We start from the raw sequence: 19498 nt of genomic DNA on the forward strand, positions 1-19498 counted from the left end.
CTTCTCTTGCTGTGTCCCACCCTCTCAAGGCTTTGCTGTCTTGAGATGAGGACCCAGGCTAGCAGCCATGCATGTCCCCACTCACCCCAGCCACAGCTCCTGCTTCCATCTCTTTGCCTTGTGCAGCACCTTGGACAGGCCTCAGTGCTTAGATGTTGCTCCACTGCAGGGCCCCCTTGGAGCCTGTGCCAAGTGCCTCTGTGCCATCAGAACCAGATCTGGGCAACGGTGCCAAATGCAGGACCATACTAGTGCTTCTCCTTCTTATTTCTCTACAGCCACGAGGAGTAGTGCAGGATGATCAGGCTGCACTTGTCATGCCATGGTCTGATGAGAGCTGCACATTTCTGGACAGACTACTGCTGAGGACCTGGGTCAGGTGCAGCCCTGCCTCCCTGCCCCAAAAACTGTGCTTGGCCATTATAGCAAGGCTGGGATTGTGGCACTGCACAAGGAATAAGGGCTTTACCTGCTCCCAGGCATGGCTTGGAGTGGAGGAATCTCATGCCCCTGGACCACAGGTACATTGCAACGCAGCAGCTGCATGAGGCACATGAGGCTATCAGATTAAAAGGAAGCCAAACCTGGTGCACACAATTGTCTGCTTCTGATGAAGAGATGCACCTGAGGATGCTGTCTGGGGTTCTCTCTCTCCTGCAAAGGTCCTGCATGGAAGATGGGCACTTCAGCAGGGAGAACTGGAGTATCACAGCATCCCGCTGGGGACAAAACTGCATGGGGACATTGCTGCTTCTATGTGCTGTGCACACAACAGGCAATGGAGATGCTGGAGGACTGAACTCAAAAGGGTTCTAGTCTGAGTGTGAAGACATGAGATGTCCCTCTAGCCTTGGGGTGGCCTCCAAGCCCCCGACTTCATCTGACCTAGCATTTTCCAGCTCAGCCCTGTAATTGCAAAACTTATTGCAAAACTTATTTCTCCACAACATGCACCCTCTTTGTATAAAATTTCTCTTTCCTGCCCATGTACTCATGCATGGCATCAAATCCTCCCTGCCAAGCTCACACGCTGAGCCTTCAGGTCTTCTGCTGCCTTTGTTTGTGTCTTTCTCTCCACCAGGAGAGGAGCCCAGTGAAGCGCAGGGGCATCTTGCAGATTTCAATGGCTGTGCAGGGTGTCCTCCAGCTTTTCTGTAGAGAATAAAGCCCCCAGCTATGGCCAGCACCATCAGGGTTTGGTAAGGTTTCTGCTCATTCAGCCAGTCCCACTGTCCCTGCTTAGAGGCCAGCATGTTCCTTTCCATCACATGTGGCTGTGCTGTACTTGCTGGTTGCCTTGGCTGCTGGTCCTTGTGCAGCGGCGATGACGTGGGCAGTGCCCTCGTCCTGCTGGGACTGGGAGACCTGGTGTCTAGCTGGAGACCTGGGTGGATAAGCTGGGACAGCTCAGTGTGGCAGCCGGATGCAGGGTGAGAGCGGCAGCTTGATATTTAACTGTCTGGATTAATGATTACAAGCGAGGGGCTGGCAAAGGTAGGATGAAGTGAGCTGCAGCAAGCAGTGGAACCTGAGTGCCCAGCCTGTGTTGGACCTGGACCCAGCCCAACTGCATCAGTACCTGGCTCTGGGCCCTGCAGACTCTGCCAGAGTCTTTTTGGGGCCTGGACCATGCGAGGGATGAAGAAATACAGGCATGTCATTGAGACACCGGACCCTGGCAGGTGGGAGGTGAGGACCCCTGTGTGGTGTGGGTCAATGTGCTTCACATGGGGAGGGAGGGAGAGGGAACTGGAATGTGCAGTGCCAGGAGCATCCAGGAGATCTTTGCTAATTGCTGCTGCTCAATGCTGAACTGACCTTGCCAGCTGCTCTTCCCCTGTCATTGCCGCCCTCCTTTTCCACTTGAGGCAGATGAGAACGATGAGCTGCAGGAGGACAAATCCTCATGAGCAGCTAGCTGCAGATGCTGCCAAGACATGTCCTCCCTGTGAGTTCCCTGTCTGAGCAATGCTGAGAGCACAGATTCATGAGTTATAGCCCCAGAGAGATTCTCATGCCTGGCAGCTGTGACCCTCAGCTGAGGTCATTACCTGGAGTTCATAAGAACAGCCATCTCAGTTCAGAGGAAAGGTCTGCTTAGCCTTACCATAGATACTGCCAGAGGCTGGATATCCCTACACCCCACCAGTCATCCCAATGGTAAACTGTAGTTACAGAAAATGTGTTTCATGTCTGGACTCAATTAGTCTTAACAAGGGCAGTGGGCTCTGTAAGCAGAGCTTTGCAAGGGAGCTGTGGATGGAAGCCCTAAGGAAGGCACAAGGAAGCCAGCCCCCACCAGAACATGGCAGCCCTTGTGCCCCAGAGCAACGCAGGGAGTCACAGCAGGAGCTGGTCTGGGCATCAGCCAGCTGCAATTGAGGCAGGACAGCTCCATCAGCACAGGTCCCAGTCTGACTCAGACACTGCACTGAAGAAGTTGGACTGAGGGCTTGTTTTTGAGTTGTTTACTAAATTCAGAGTATGAAGTTTCCTTAGACCAATGTGGTTTCTCTTACCCTGGTAAAAGCAGACATTTAGAAAATGTCAGTCTTGCTTCAGTAGCTTGAGAGACTTTAGGGCAATGCTGAAGGGAATGTGGTTGCCAAGGCAGGCTTTTCAGAGAGTGGTCATGCCAGACCAATATGTGATCTCTCTTTGACAAGGTAAAATACTTTTTTCCATGTGAATGAAATCCATCAACTCTCACCTTCCTGGACTTCAGTTCTATTTTTCTAAGCAGTGTACTGGATGTGACAGGCTGTGGGATGTGAATAGTTACTGGGATAAAGAACTACGATAAGGGATTTCTGGCAGCCTGTGTTGCTGGGAATGACTGTGCTGGTCTGCGCAGGGCCACATCAAAACCTTTGTCTCAGGTGAGTATTTTCATTATGAACTTTTGTACAAAGCAAACAGTGAGGTGATGAAGCTCTCCAGTAGCCCAAGTTAAGGGATTTTCCTAAAAGTAGGAAGGAAATATTGCTCAGGAACTGAACAAGGATTGCTGAGGACTGAAGCACTGAATATGCAAAGATACTCCAGCTGAGTCTAAGCATTGGTCTATTGGCCTGTGGAGACATCTCTAGGAAGGCAGTGAACCTTGGTGGTAAAGGGCTCCCCTGCTGAGCATGTGAAATGCTGAGGCATGGTCTCCCATGACTGCCAGTGGGCTGTCCCTAAGACAACAGTCTTGATGAGGCCCCTGACTTTCGCCAGTGATGTTTAACTGATTTCTGGAAAGCTTATTGGTGCCCAAAGAGGGTATCTCTGCACAAGAGTTGGATAAGATGGTGCCATCCCCATGGCTTGCTGGCCCTTTTTCATGCCACTACCCTGCACTCACCCCACCTGTGGCCACCTTGCAGCTGGTGGGCTACGAGGCTGCCCTGCCTATCAGTGAGAAGTCCAACCCCATCACGCGGGAGCTGGACCGGGCTGACCCCATGCAGATTGTCCAGCTGCTGAAGGAGTGTGACGCCGAGATCTTCCAAGAGGAGGAGGAAGCCTTGCTCAACTACAAGGTATCTTGGGACCCAGCCTGATACTTCTTGCTCCCTCACAGCTGTCAGTTCTTGATCTGCAGAATGGGTGCCCATTGGGAGCCATCCTGTGGCATCTGCTGGACAGCAGCCTTGCTGGTGCAGGGTGGGCACAAATCTGGGAGGGAGGTCTGGTTCTGGTCCCAGCACTGGCTGCATCACTGTGAGGAGATGCCAGCCCTGCTGCAGGATGAGGAAATGGCCCCACCAGCCCTGCACACCCCTCTCCTTGGGCAGCATGGGCTGAGTGCTCTAGTGGTGCCCACAGTGCCCATGTGCTCCTAGCCCAGCTCTTCTTTCCCAGAGGCTCTACAGTCAATCAGTACTGAAGACCATGATTGACATCATCAACAAAGTGCAGGAGGTGCTGAAGGTGAGGACCTGCAGTATGGTGCAGGGCTGCAGGCTCTGCACAATGTGCAAGGGATGCCTTCTGCCTCATGGCTGGGACATATGGGACACCTGGGGCTCTGACCCTGCTCTCTACTCTACCCATTCTGCAGGACCCAGAAAATGGTCTCATTGTCCTGAGTGGCAGTGGCACATCAGGCAGGCTGGCCTTCCTCATTGCTGTGAGTAGCCTTTGTGTGCTGTGACTGGGTTGGAGCCCAGTCTCTAAGTGACCCTGCCCCATCCTCAGAGGCCACCCTTTCCTAGAGACCCTGCCTCCAGCAGTGCCCTCTGCCCTCAGACTGACAACACACCCTTCTTTACCTTGGGTCTTCTAGAATGGCCATGGAGTCAAGTGTGGCGCCAGATGAAAAGGGGTCAGGGGATGCCTAGGCAGACCCATTGGACATCCTGGAGCCTCTGCAGGCTTGTAATCACCCAGCAGAAGGCCTGGCAGAAGCCTGGGAGAGTGGGCTGGAGGGTGGAATATCTTGTGCTGCTCCACACTGGGAGATTCCCTGGGGGTATGGTTCCCATTTCTAGTCCCATTTTGGTTTGTTATGGGGCAAACTGGAAGCACCTGTAGGCAGTTGTAGAAAGACTCCTTGGTAATTTCTGAACAGAGCTGGTGACTGGCTCAGCATGGAAATGAGGGATGTCTCTTGGCTCTGTCACTTTAGTATCTACTTTGTCTGCCACTCTCATGAGATCTGACCTCATGCACTGGCCAGGGAGTTCCCAAGGGAGTTTCCAAGTTAGTTGATAGCTTTTTTATTTGTATCCTGTCCTTTTTAATGTAATGATTACTGCCCTCTCTCATCAGACTTCCTTTAACAAGCTGCTCAGAGGCCTGGGTCAGCTGCCCCGTTACGCACACATCATTGCTGGGGGACACAGGTAAGGGAAGGCACTGAGTTTGCTGTCAGCCCTCAAGTGTGTGCTGTGGTTTGGGCAAACAGGAGTATGTGTGGCTTTGGAGCCTGGAGGGCAGCAGGATGCCTGCCTTGATGGGTGGTTGGGTACAGGCAGGGCTTTTGTGCTCCAGCCCTAAGCTGTTCTGAGCTGCAGCAATTGCAGAGTGAGTCTCTGTGCAAGGGCCTCCAGGATCAGCAGGAAATGACCACCAGAAGGGAAGTTTCACATGGAATTTATCAGGGACCAGTAAGTCCCAGACATATTCAATGATTCAGCTGTAAATATACTGTTAGTATTGACAGCAGGTGTGAACAGTGGTTGGTGGGCAGAGTTGGTGATCCTCAGGTTAGCAATCCTCCTGCAGGACACTCCCAGGACTGGACACGCTGGGACAGAATGACTCTGGTGCACTGGGTAACTAAATGTGACCAGCACTTCTTTCAGGCCATGAGCAAGGTGAGCCAGAGTTGTCCATGGTACTGCTGTTCAGCTCTCCAGAGAAGGGTGTATGTGTACAGACTGCTCATCAGGAATGGTCCCTAGGGCATGCTAATGTCTGAAGAATGTCTAAAGGTAGTTTGCTAAAGTGTTAATCAGCTGAGGCTATTCTAATAGTAATTAAACAGCAGAGATAACCATGCTTCAGTGCCCAGACATGGTCCCTGGCCTTCTGTAATTTATCAGTGTAGGCATAGCTGCCATGTCTCATTACAGTCAACTGCAGACTGTGCCTACAGATGGGCTGTGTCTGCCAGAGTGGTGGCTGAACAGGATTCATGAGCTGCAGGGACAAGTGTTGTGGCTACGTGAACAGGGGGACAGTGAGGAAATTACTCTTCCGCATGCAGATGATAAATGGAGCTGTGGAGCCTGACCTGGAACCTCACCTGAAAAGAAGGTGAACATTTGAGGAACACAGAGCAGACAGAGACAATGATCTGAGGACTTGAAATATCTCAAATGCACAGACAGAAAGAGTTCAAACTGTTACAAGAAAAGCCTATAAGTTGTCATTTAATGCACACACAGACCTGGGAGCGTGTACTGAATGTTAGAGGCCTCTTTGTTCCTCAGAGAGAAGTTACATAAGGTTCAAGAGCAAGGAATAACATCACAAATGTTCTAGTTAGAAAAAAAGAGGTATGAGATTAACCCTTGGCTGATCCTTCTGGCTGCTCAGTTCACAGTCTGTTGACAGCATCATGATGGACCCTACTTTGAGGTCTGTTCTGAGGATCATTATTTGTTTCTGATGTACATATCAAGATCAGAAACTGCAGACAGGACCCTCCTCAGATAAGTGTCTGTCATGATGTGACCAAGCCAGCCTCCTTTGGGCAGACAGGGAATTTAGCCCAGGCTGAGGCATGCTCCAGGTTCTGACCACTCAGACCTAGTGGTGAACCCAGAAGTCTTGGGGCCAAACACCTGCTCCTTTCTCCTTTGGGCTGACTCCATTCAGGAGCCAGGAGAAGGCAAGTACAGTGCCTCATAGGTGGGCAGAACAGCTACTGAGCAGCTGCTCCTTTCTGCCTGTAAAGAGACTACAGGCCAGGTGGGAAAGAATCTTAGGGCTGGTCTGCCTGGACTTGCCAACAGACTACAGCTGACTCTGCAGAGTGGACTGCTGCTTGCACCCAGGAGAGGACTTTGTATGGACAATGTCTAGTGAAGCCTCTGCTTGTGGATGACAGTCTACATTCCCCACCCAGGTTCAGGTCACCCAGTGACATGCCTAGCCAGAGACATCTACTATTACCTGATGATTTGGCCAAACTGAAGTCTAAGACACCACATCAAGCCAGAACCCTGTTCTTTGGTCAGCGCACTGCCAGTGCCAAGAGTGGGTGTGGAAGGCAGCACTGCCTCACCTGATGCTGTATAGAATAGGTTCAGTCTTGCCCTGGAGGCAGAGTCAAGAGCCTGAGGGTGGGGGTATTTGTCTTCTGGTTTGTGAGGAGGGAACTTCTGCCAGCAGCTCTACTTTGTCTGGATTTCCCCGTGAGTAACTCCAGCATGGCTGTCTTCCCTCACAGATCCTTGGTGATGTCTCAGGAGGGACTCGAGGACAGTGCTCTGCTGGGGACTGAGGAGCTGAGGAAGGTGAGGTCAGGGAATGGGGAAGAGAAGTCTGACTGATCCTGGAGGCATACGTGAGCCAGCCTGGAGGATGAAGTCACCAAGGGCTTGGGGTGCTGGGGAGATCTAGAAGCAGGGCAGTGCCGGAATGCAGAACAAGAGTCAGTGCAGACAGGTTCCTGCTTGTGTTGTGTCTCAGGTGAACTCCTTCTGGTCCCAGTGCCTGGAAGAGTGTGGTGCAAAGGCCCCTTGACCACCTTTCCCAGCAAGAATGGTTGCTTTCCTTCAATGAGTGCACTGAGAAGCTTCCTTTTTCATCTGTGGCTGCACTTCCCTTTGCACCAGGATGATTCACAGCTCCTTGACAATCTAACACAGGGAGAAATATTTTGTCCCACCGGCACAACGCAGTTTTCCTTTTTTTTTCTGCCTCAGGTCTGTGATGGGAAGAAGAAAGTGGTTTTCATTGGCATCTCCTGTGGTTTATCTGTAAGTGCTTCAGTGATGATTGCAGATTGGCTGGGAGCGAGACAGGTTCACAGTGATGATGTATGAAGGGGCAGCTGCATGTGGCTGGGGAGGATCAGTTAACCGTGGTGGAAGCAGTCTTGGATAGGTACCTGGACTGGGAGTTCATCACTTCTGCCTGTTACTGATGGATGGACACTGATTTTTTTTTTTTCCATGGGTTACCAGATGGTGTGAGATGAAAACTCCTGCAGATCTTCAAAGGTGTCTTCAGACACTGCTCCCCTTCCTTGCCCTCTCCACTCCCTGTTGTACATTTGTACCATTTCAGTGGGGGAAGCACACCCTTCATGTGCAGATTTCGATGTGATTCGTATTTTACCACAAAGCTAAACAAGGTTTAGCATAAAAATCAAATGAAGGTTTATTTAATCCATTTAGTAACAAAATTTAGCAGTAATTAAATGTCTAAATAAAACATCAGGTATGATGCTCAACCACTGGTGTAATACATCTTACCTTAAGCCAGAGTCTGGCAGCTCAAGGAGCAGTGTATCCCAATTTATCTCATCATGTTCTGGATACTTGTTCCTCTTCTCACTCCAGTACATGGGAAGTGACCTCTCACTTGCAAAGGCTTCATTTAGAGCCTGTTACCATTTCTTGCCAATGTTCTCTGAGCTTTCAGGGACATCCCTCCATCCCAGTGAAGCATCTGTCTTGTACTGAGCTTATCATTTAAATAAAGCTAAGCCACCTGTATGAAGACCTTTACAGATTTGTGAGTGCTGATGATGACACAGAACAGGGTATGGCATTGCTGATGAGTTCTGGCAAGTGTAAGAACTCTGACACAGACCTCACTTTTGACAAGAACCAAGAGCATTTACTCAGACTTACCTCTGTGAGTATGCTGTGCTCTTCTGTACCTGTCATGAGTCCAAAGGGTTCCTGGTTTGCAGGAGCTTGGTCAGATATTAGAATTAATTTCTTACTTCATGTGCACAGAGCTCTTGGTGACCTTAAGACTTTAGGAGTGTCTGTGATGTGCTCTGCATGTTGTGCAGCTGGGATAGGGCTTTCCTGTCTTGCTTAATTTCAGGCTCCATTTGTGGCAGGGCAGCTGGATTTCTGCATGAATAATCTGGACATCTTCTTGCCAGTTCTACTTGGATTCAACCCTGTCAGCATGGCTAGGTAATGCCTGCACAGATTTGCGTGACAGTAGAGGAGGGATCAGGCATTACACTTGGCCCTGAAGACAGATCCCTGTCAGATGCTGGTCCTCCTACCCAACCTAGAGACCTCAGGTCTTCCTTCACTGAGATACAAATAATGTCAAGGAGGTTATCACTCCCTGGACAGCTTAAAAGAGCAGGACTTGGCTGGCAGGGATGAACAAGTCAAACTTGGCATGGAGAAGGCAGATCCCCTATTCAAGAGGGACAGGGATCTGCTGGAGAGAGTCCAACAGAGAGCTGCCAGGAGCAGCGCCCTAAGAGGAGAGGCTGAGAGACCTGGGGCTTTTTCTTTTTAGTCCAGAGAAGAGAAGACTGAGGGGGGTTTAATAAATGTTTATAAATATCTGAGGGATGGGTATCAAGAAGGAGGGGACAGGCTCTGCTCAGTTGCACCCTGTGATAGGACAAGGGGTAATGGATATAAACTACAGCACAGAGGTTCCACCTCAACACGAGGAGGAACTTCTTCACTGTGAGTGTCACGGAGCAGTGGAACAGGCTGCACAGAGAGTTTGTGGAGTCTCCTTCTCTGGAGACTTTCAAGACCTATCTGGATGCATTCCTGTGCAACCTGTGCTAGATTCTATGGTCCTGTTCTGGCAGGGGTGGTTGGACTCAATGATCTTCAAAGGTCTCTTCCAATCCCTAACATCCTGTGATCTGGGGATTCTGTGGGGAAAATGAGTTGCTCTAGATAAACAGCTCCTGAAGGTGTGAGGGCATGGGAAATCCAGAGCTGTGTGGAAGCACAGCTAGGACAAGATTATCCATCTCTTGAGCAGATTAAGTCCCCAGATGAAAAAAAAGGGAGACTATCCCCAGGTACTTGGACATAGCTCACAGAACAGAAAACTCCACCCTGGGATGGGGAGCCCCGAAGCAGTGATGCAAATTTAACTCCCTTAAGCAGTACAGCCCCACAGGGACATGAGATCCTGAGCAGGTGACACATCTTCTTTGGATGTCTCCTGCAGGAATGACAAGATCGAGGGCTGGCACTCTACTTTCCGCCAGGTTGCTGAACGGATGCAGAAGCTGCAGGAATCCCACAAAGCCTTTGTCCTCAACCCTGCTGTGGGGGTGGGTAGTGCTCCACACCAACCCTAAGCTCCTCAAGAGAGGCATCTGTCTGCTTCTTTGGGGTGGTGTCTCCACTTTACAAGACTGTTTCTTATTTTCTACAGGGTATTATGGTGAAGAAAGGTCTAGGCATCAGGGCAGAAAAAAGGGAGGTGGGGTGGAAGACATCTGGGCTAGCAGAGATGCATCTCTGTGGTGCCAGTGTTTGGGTGAATTATTAAGGCATTCACAACCCTCAGCTCCAGCAACATTTCCTCTCAGTCAGGCTCTTACCTTATTACAGATCATGCTGCTTCTGTGTAACCACATTAAAGGAGGGTGCAGGAGCAGAAGCTTCACTCTCACTGCTCCTCCCATCAGGACAGTTCCATGGCTTCCACCCTTACTGATACCCTCCTGCAGCCCCTGAGGTCCCCCCCTGTAGATGAGCCCAGGCAATAAGCAACCACAGCAGGTTTTGTGTGGACATGAGTGGGGAAAACAGCAGCAAGCATGTGCTGTCCTAAAATCCTCTACCTTCCCTGCTTCACAGAACATGTGCTAAGAGGGGGTGCCCAGGCAGGAGTGTTTGATGGCTAATACCCAAGCAGAGTTGCCCTCTTTATCCCATTTCATTAGCCTGAAGGGATTTGTGGCTTTTCATGGATGAAAGGCGGAAGTGCCACCAAGATCCTGCTGGAGACCGTGCTGCTGGCAGCCCACAAGACAGTCTCCAGGGAGAGTGAAATCTCAGAGAAGTGAGTGTTGGGTTGCTGAGCACTGGCAAGCAACCAGACAAGCAGCCTCCTTGCGATACGCAACTCCTGGAGCAGCTGTCACAGGGTTGTGGAAAGGTCCCTCCAGCTGGCTGCTGCTGCTGCTTGCTGGGAATGGCACTGGGGTTGGCCTCTTACCAGAGAGGACACAGAATCCATACTGGTCTGACTGGGTGCATGGGTTCCTGGGAGTGCTGACTGCAGTCTTCCTCTGCCTAGGTGCCTTGTGGAGATCCTGAGGACATACGAACGGGCACATGAAGTCACCTATGCTCAGAGCAGGAAGATAGCTGCTTTAGTGAAGGAAGCAGGTGCAAGGTGAGGAGTCCTGTCAGGTCCTTTCCACCCAGAGCAGCACTGCCAGCTTTAGGGCTGGAAGAAAGGGCTAGGGTGTCTGTGCACACAGGTCAGGCAAAAGCCATTTAAAGTGTCTGGTTCTCTAAGTGTCCAGAGAAGCAAACTGCCTGTTTGGGAAGTGCAGGAGGTCCAGGCAATCTGGACCTGTGCAATGCACTCTATTTTGACAGCTGCTCCTCTTCTCTGCTCCTCATCCCCTGAGGATGGTGGTAGCTCCCATATGCCCCATAGGCTGTGCTCCTCTGTCCTTACCTTACAAACCTCTGGTGATTTGTCAGGCGATCTCCCTACCCCAGACCACTTTTCACCTGCTCACACCCAGTGTTTGGCTCTGCGAAGCTGCCAGCACTGCTGGTCAGTGACCACCTTGTGCTTCCCCAGTCTGCAGAAGAAGGCCTGTGTGTACGTGCTGGGCTGGCACACGCTGGGTCTCATCGCCATCATGGATGGTGTGGAGTGCATCCCAACCTTTGGGGCAGGTAAGAGACTGTGCTGTGTAGCAGAGATGGGGCAAGCCTCAGTGCATGGAATGTCCTGAGATCTGCTGCTGTGTGCTTAGCAGGACAAGGGTTGGACAGAAAGAGCAGGGGACCACTGATAATTGTGAATTGGGATCACATCCCATCCAGCAAGAGACTGCCATGGAATCTAGACCTATCTCTATCTTTTTTCCTGATGTTCTTGTTGCACGGCTCTGCACATTTGCCATTTGCTTTCCCTTTGCCTTGCTTCCCTGTTTTGCTGTATTTTTCTTTGCAGACAATAAGGATGTGCAGGGCTTCCTAATCGGGGATCATAACGACATCTTCAACAAAGAGGTGGACCTAACATCACAGGTAATACCTGGCTTCGCATGAGCAAAATGGGGACCAAGGCTAACAAAATTTCTAGGACTGTGTCTTGCTGACTGGTGGCCCTGTAAGTCTTCTGATATATCAGATTGCTGTGCTGAAAAGCTGCATTGTCAGGCAGTGGCTTCCCAGGGAGGATAAAAGAGACTCCATACTCTGACACCCTGGCTGGTTACCTGCAGCCTGAGTCCATCTGAGAAACAGACAGATAGGGTTACCATAAAGTAACCTTGGGGGCCACCAAGCTAGCCAGGGACTGGATTAGAAGACACACTAGAAAGGACATGAAGGCCAGGTTTGTGTAGCTGGAAGAAGAGGAGGCAAAGTGGAGTCTGACTGTCATTCTCAGCTAGGAAAGCAGGCAGAGTCTTGGGATCATAGGAATAGGACAAAAGGCAGAGGTTGAAAAACAGGAAATTACTGTTAGATGCAAGGGAAAGTGTTCTTGCTGTGAGCATGGTCAGGCACTGGATTGTGGTCAGAGATGTTGCAGGGTCTCTTTCCTTGGTGAAAGCAAACAGTGGCAGGATATGGGTTTGTGTCCTGATCATGTTGGCCCTTCTGTGAATGTGGGGAGCAGGTAACAGGTCTTGTCCAGACATGGAAGGAGCACCAAGGTGTGCAGTGCTGTAGGATGGGTTTTCTGTTGCTCAGGTGGGGTGGGGAGGCATGCAGAGCTGGATGCTGTGCTTCAGGTTGCTGTGTTCAGCTCCACTGCCATGCATCGGATGTTCTTCAAGCTGGTATGAAGGAGTGGGACAACAGTGAGTGAGTGAGTGAGTGAGTGAGTGAGTGAGTGAGTGAGTGAGTGAGTGAGTTAGTGGGATACCACAGAAGTGCTGTGGAGGACAATTGTACATGTGGGGACAACTGAGCCTCCTGAAAGGGGGCTTCAGAAGTGCTGATACTTTGATAAAGAGTAACTGCTCTTCCCTGCAGGGTCCACAGGTGGCTTTCTCTCAGGAGGACTTTGTGAGGATCATTCTCCCCTCTCTGACAGAGTTTGACACAGTCCTTTTCCTCTTCACACTGGATGGTGAGGTGTGGCAGGGGCCAAAGGGGATGCTGTGAGAAAGAGAGTGGCTACAGGGGCTGCTGGGATGTTTGGGAATAGGAGACTGGGTCACTGAGCAGGTAGAACTGGGATGAAGAGCCGAGGGTGGCGCTTGAGGGAAGGTTTATGTTGGGAGAGTGGGGGGGGATGGGTGAGTAAGTGGTGCATGTGTGCAAAGGGCACGTGTGTGGGGTAGCAATCCATAGGGGGGTGTGTGGGAAGGAGTGTGTGGGAGAGGGTCATCTGCAGCATGATCCTAACCTGGAGGTTAGGAGGAAGTTTTACAGAGAGAGAGTGATTGCCCACTGGAATGGGCTGCCCGAGGAGGCGGTGGGGTCGCCGTCGCTGGGGGTGTTCAGGGCGAGGCTTGACAGGATGCTTGGTTGCATGGTTTAGTTGATTAGGTGGTGTTGGATGATAGGTTGGACACAATGATCTTGAAGGTCTCTTCCAACCTGGTCTATTCTATTCTATTCTATTCTATTCTATTCTATTCTATTCTATTCTATTCTATTCTATTCTATTCTATGATTAAATACATGTGTGTGTGAACACAGGGGCCATGTGTGTGCACAAGCACAAGGGGTTTGTGTGTGTAAGGAATGTCTGTGTCAGCTGTGAGTGGTGGGCACAGGGAAGCACACCTAAGAAGCCACGTGTGTGTGTGGGACGAGGCCCGGGGTGGGTACGTGTGTGTGAGGGATCTGGTGTGCGTGCATGGACCATGTGTGCACAGACATGGTAGCTGCTTTAGCTGGGCTCCTTCCCTTACTTCTCTGCTGGTTCCTGGAAGATAATCCCGAGCTTTCTGCCCACATCCACATCTTCCTCCTTCTTTCTTCAAGATGACCTTGCTGAGGTAGAGGAACTTGTGATCCAGGTGAAGGAGAAGACCTCCAACATCCAGGCACTGTCTCATGCTACAGTTGGGCAATACCTGCCGGTAAGAGGAAACAAGAATTTGTCCTGTTGAGGATGCAGAGGACAGTACCACAGGGCATACCTGCAGCACATGCTGGGACAAGGACTGAACAGGATCACAGAATCTCTGAGGCTGGATGGAATATTTTGAGATTATCTAGTGCAGGTCACCTGCTTAGGCAGGGTCAGATAGGGCAGGTTGCTCAGTATGCCTTCATACCAGCACTGCCATGAAACGAGGCACAGACATTCTGACTCCAGGTCCTGAGGGCTACTCTGCCCAATCTTCCTTGGGTTCTCAGGAGATAAAAGCGGCTGAATGATGCTGTGTTCTTCATACACTCTCTGCCTCAACATTGGTATATCACTGTAATTGCTGATGTGGTAGAGCATGATGCCCTGTTCCCAGCTTCCCCCTGAGCTTCTCTTTTCTTACACATTTACCCCACTCCCTAACACTGCCAGCATCCAATAAGGCAGTGCTGAGCCCCATTGCTCCCCTAGCCCCTCATGTTTGTGTTCTGGGCACCTGCATGTACCAGCTGAGTGAAGGAACTACAGGAAAAGGAGCTGGGTTGTCCTTGCTGTAAAAGCAGCTTTTTTCCCCTTTCTCCCACTAGGCTTCCCTCAAGAAGCTGTTCCCTGACATCATCAGCATCATGTGGCCAATACTGTTCCTGGAGTACGAGGGGAATTTTATCCAGGTACCACCCTCACCCTATTTCCCTCTGAGATGACCACATGCATGTTCCAAACCTACATCACTGCAACCAGACCAAGCCTGTGGAGAGCTCCTTGTTATGCCAGAGGGGCAATACAATCCTCCCACCCCAGCAAGACAAGCACGTTCTTTGAGAACTAGTTAAGGCTACAAAAATGCCACAGCAGCTACTGATGCCCTGCAGTACTTCAGAGCTGTACTGGGCAGAGGAGCCTCATCATGGCTCAGACACTGGCCTGCTTCTCAGCCTGGACATCTATCTCTTGGTGACAGCTTCCCCCAATTTCAAGTGAGTAAGAGCTAGGCTGGAATGCCAGTGCCATGCAGATGTAGGTAATGCTGCTGTGGTGCCTTGATCATCAGCCAGCTGGTCCTGTTGATGGTCAGGTGCAACTCCTATACTCTGTACTGCCTCATGGCTCTGAGCTTTCTCCACAGACTAGTGGTTGCAGACGTGGTTACAGGCCTTGTGGGCAGCCTCCTTGTTCCTCTACATCATTGTTCTGTGTTTGCACAGAAATTCCAGCGGGAACTCAGCACCAAGTGGATTCTGAACACAGTCAGCACCGGGGCCTACGTCTTGAAGGGCAAAATCCTCCGCAACTGTATGGTAGACCTGAGGATCGCCAACTCCAAGCTGTTCTGGAGGGCAGTGTCCATCCTGCAGGTACTGGGCTTCTTGGGGACAGCCCAGTGACAAGCTAGGGGCTCTGAAACCAGGAAGCAGAGAAGTCTCTAGCCTGATAGGGACAGAATACTCTGTAAGGAAAGGTGGAGGCCAGGCTGTTCTGAGGGAGGGCAGAGATCCAGGCAAGGCCATTTGCTGGATATTTGCTTGGACAAACTGGCATCCTGTAGTAAAGGACAGGCAGCAACCATCTTCCCTTCCTGGGAAGTTTCTGTTTCTAGTGTCATGGTGAGGAAACTGATCCCAGTCTGCACAGCTCAGCTTCATTTCCAGCCTCTGAAGCCCTGCAGAGCTGGAAGCCAAGAAGTCAGTAGGAGGGAGGTGGGAGGACTCTGAGCAGAGCCAGAAATATACCTTTAGGGCTAACTAATTTGCTTTATCAGAATTCTAATGGCTTCTGAGGCAGGTTTCTAGGGGTCTAGGGACTTCTGGAACTGACTGAACCCAGAACCAGAGAGGCTGTAGGTTCTTCATCTTAGGATATATTCAAACTCAGTTGAATAACTCTGAGCAAGGTACTTTAGTGGGAATTGGTGGGGCGAAGGTGTGTTGGACCAGTGACCTCCAGAAGCCTCTTCCCACCTAAGTTTTTCTGTGACTCTGTGAGGCAGATGAGATGCCACTGCAGTATCAAAGCAATTTGAACCATTATAGGAGCCCAGAGAACAATTGGTTGGTGGCTGTCCCAGTATATGGCCTTCTCTGCATTGTCAGTCTTGCCTGGATTATGCATGGGCATGCATGGATGTTCATGCAGCTATAACCATTACTGGTTGTGACTGTGCACAGCATCATTATTTCAGCTTGGTCTTCACTTTTCACTGGTGTGGGCCGTCTCTCTCTCCTGGCTTTAACGTGCAGCACTCTTCTTACAGCGATTCACAGGGCACTCCCAGGCCAGGTGTCTGGATAGTCTCCTGCAGGTTATCTATGACTCCGAGGTGGTGTTAGATGACCTTCGCAACAAAGACATCTCTACACACATTCTGATAGCAACTGAAAAAACCAAGGTAATTGGGATCCTGTTCACCACTCACATGCTCCATCCCTACCTTTACAGCACAGGATACCAGAAGCCAAGCCCTGGCCCCAGACAGTCTGGAGGCTTTTACATCAAGCATGAGTTAAATATTCTGCTGTGTGCAGATGGAGGGAACTGGCCTTTGAGCACCAGCCTGAGTGAGGAAGTCTAAACAGGAACTGCAGAGAAGCACCACAGGATCATAGGATGTTAGGGGCTGGAAGGGACCTCAAGACATCCAGCCCCACTGCCAGAGCAGGACCATAGAATCCAGTGCAGGTTGCACAGGAATGCATCCAGATAGGTCTTGAAAGTCTCCAGAGAAGGAGACTCCACAACCTCTCTGCGTAGCCTGTTCCACTGCTCTGTGACCCTCACAGTGAAGAAGTTCCTCCTCATGTTGAAGTGGAACCTCCTGTGCTGTAGTTTATGAGTATGGGCTCAGGGTATGGGCCCGATAGCTTTATTAGCTGACCCTACTAGAAAATAATATAAGGGAAGTATGAAGGGTTTTGATCTCTTTTGTGTAGGTTTGATTCCTACTTTTCTAAGGTTAAGCTGGGTGTGGGTTTGAAGGAAATGAGAGGGCTGGTGCACCTCTATATTCACTTTATCATAGTGACCCTTTGAGTTCAGGCACATTTCCTTAGGTAAGGAGGTAGGCCTGCACAGGAAATGGGCATGCTCACGTGTCAGAGGCATAGGGCTAGTGTCAGAGGCATAGGGCTAGTGTCAGAGGGAGGAAGTTTTTTCATAGGAGGTGCATAAGTTGGTCGTAACAGAATCGGGGGTATGAGGCACGAATTCAGAGGAAGCTGGAAGAGAGGAGTAGGATTTTAGAGGCTAGGATGATGGGGAAGAGTTCTGATGGGGGATTGAGTCAGCTTGGGTTGAGGAATAGAATGGTTGTTAGGGCGTTTATTATTATGATATTAGCATATTCGGCTAAGAAGAAGAGGGCGAATGGTCCAGCGGCATACTCATTGCCCCTTGTCCTTTCACAGGGTGCAACTGAGCAGAGCCTGTCCTCTCCCTCTTGACCCCCAGCCCTCAGATATTTATAAACATTTATTAATTCCCCTCTCAGTCTTCTCTTCTCCAGACTAAAAAGCCCCAGGCCTCTCAGCCTCTCCTCATAGGGCAGTGCTCCAGTCCCTCAATCATCGTGGTAGCTCTCTGTTGGACTCTCTCATGTAGATCCCTGGCCCTCCTGAACTAGGGAGCCCAAAACTGGACACCAGTAGAGCTTTTCTCTGTCAGAATGGAAGGGGCAGTGCCAGAGGGCAGGGAGCTCTTGGGCTTCTGGTATCCATGCAAGGACTCCCTCCAGCATACTGTGATGATGCAGGGGTGCTGGTGTCCCCTTGGTGTCTGGGTGGTCTAGCAGATGCTCTGATGTTCTTTCCTGTCCTCACAGGTTGTTCCCACTGCTCTCTTGTGCCTGTTGAGAAACTGCTCAGTGCAGGAAGCCCGAATGCGCCTGGACACCTCCCACTCCATCCGTGCGGCCATCGAGGCTTCGCTCAATGCCCCAGGACACAAACGGGGAGCAGATATATCCGATGCTGCAAGCACAATCACATAGTAAGCAGGATCCTGACTCCAAGAAGGCTCAAAGAGGATTTTGGGGTTTGCATTGGTCCAGGTGTATTGTCTGACTGGGCAGCCACACTGTCTTCCAGCTGAGGAAGCATTCTGATGCCCTGAACAAGAGCAGTGGCAAATTAACCTTCACAGCAGTGGGGGGATAGCGGGATCATGTTCTGGAGTATCCTGCTTTGGTCTGGGTTACTGATTTCTCCCCTCAGATGAGTTATGACACTTACCTAGGGGCCTGGTATGAGGATTTAGACTTTACTGACACCTCCCTTTCTCTAGGACAACCCAACTTGTACACTGTAGGGTGGGCAGGTGCAGGGTGTTTTTCTTAACTGTCTGGGGAACTGAAGCCCAGATCCTTAATCTCTTAGAAGAACACTTGTTCTCCATGCACAGGTAGGAGAAGCAGCAGAGGACTGGAAGAGACCTATGGAGTCACTGAATCCAGTCTATGCTGTATCATCCCTTTCATTACCTGGTTAAGATTCTTCACAAAAGTAATTTTCTGTCTCATTCCTTCTTTTCCCACTGAAGACATTCATACCTCACTCCTTTGAGATTTGCATCTCTCTTGGTTTTAGCCTAACTACATTAATGGGCAGTGAGTGCTCACCCCAACATTGGCCCCAATAGGTCTTATGCTCCAAGAAAAATGTTCTTAAAGAGCTGCAAGTTCTCTTTGTGCCCCTTTACTCTTGAGGGCAGTTTCTCAGGAGGCTTCATCCACCAATTCCTTAAACAATCAAAAGTTCACTTTCCTAAGATTTATGGTGTTGGCTGTAATTTTTGTGTGGCCTATATTCCTTGAGTCCCTGAATTTCACCAGGGCATGATCACTACAACCCAGGCTACCACCAGTCCTGGCATCTCCAGTAAGTTCTGGTGAACAACAGGTCCAGTATCTGTATTTGTACATTTTTAAAGATCTCATTTGCTGGCATAAATTAAAAGGAGACCTGCAGTGAGGTGAACACTTGGTCATTTGATGGTTAACCTCCTTTCCCATGCAAATAAATGGGCTGCAATAAGCCCAGGCAGGTTTCTGAGGCCTGTAATTCTGCATCTGGAGTGGAAGCACACATGCAAAAAGAATATCCAGTCTTCAATAACTGAGGGTGGTTGGAATTCGTCCTGAAAGATGGCATTTGACATAGCCATGGCAAGGTATTTTGAAGAGGGCAGAGCATCAATATAAAGCTCATTTCAGCAGTGTGAAATTGTGAAGTATTCCTGTAGGCTTTCAGGACAGCCCCATTCCAAAGGCAGTAATCTTTTCAGCAGGTGAAATTCAAACCGTCTCTTGAAGGCGTGTGAGCACTGCAAGGGCAATGTACAGAGGTTACTGAGTGCCTTTCATGTTATAATACTGAATTTCATTTGCTGTTCCTTCTCCCAGACAACCATATGCCTCAGCATTTCTCTGTGCTACTTTTTAGTCTTAGCCCTGTACACTATTCCTAGATTATGAGGGGAAAACTGTGAACAGACCAATGTTAATCTGGATCCCAGTGGGATCTCCCCAGAAGCTTCACTCCCCTGAAAATGCCAGATGTCTCTTCCCGATGCTTCCTTCGGCCTCCAACAAGACCACCATCCTGTTTAATGCATGGCAGCCTTGTTTTTTTAAGAGGGACCTTGGCAGAATCTTTTGGACAAATAGCAGATGTAGCAAGAAATAGTGGAAAATATGTAGGAAAGTCTTCTCTTGGGGTTTACCTGTTCACAAAAATACTTAAAGCGGATACATGAAGTCTGCCTGCCTTTAACAGATGTCCTAGTGCCTCCCTCATAGCCACATCCTTCCCTGGCACATTAG

At 50.1% G+C, this 19498-nt stretch overlaps 1 protein-coding gene across 1 annotated transcript; it reads left to right on the forward strand.

Moving 5' to 3' along the window:
• The first annotated feature begins 1629 nt into the window (after positions 1–1629).
• On the forward strand, positions 1630–17668 carry GCKR (glucokinase regulator). The gene is made up of 19 exons (XM_009909500.2): positions 1630–1689; positions 3369–3524; positions 3847–3915; positions 4046–4114; positions 4756–4829; positions 6884–6950; positions 7362–7415; positions 8497–8591; positions 9610–9715; positions 10334–10452; positions 10690–10788; positions 11209–11306; positions 11587–11663; positions 12618–12714; positions 13578–13675; positions 14274–14357; positions 14892–15041; positions 15938–16072; positions 17501–17668. The coding sequence occupies exons 1-19, from the start codon at positions 1630–1632 to the stop codon at positions 17666–17668; spliced, it is 1875 nt and encodes a 624-aa protein (XP_009907802.1).
• The last annotated feature ends 1830 nt before the right edge of the window (positions 17669–19498 follow it).

Source organism: Dryobates pubescens, chromosome 3 (genome assembly GCF_014839835.1).
Source record: "Dryobates pubescens isolate bDryPub1 chromosome 3, bDryPub1.pri, whole genome shotgun sequence".
Lineage (NCBI taxonomy): Eukaryota > Metazoa > Chordata > Aves > Piciformes > Picidae > Dryobates > Dryobates pubescens.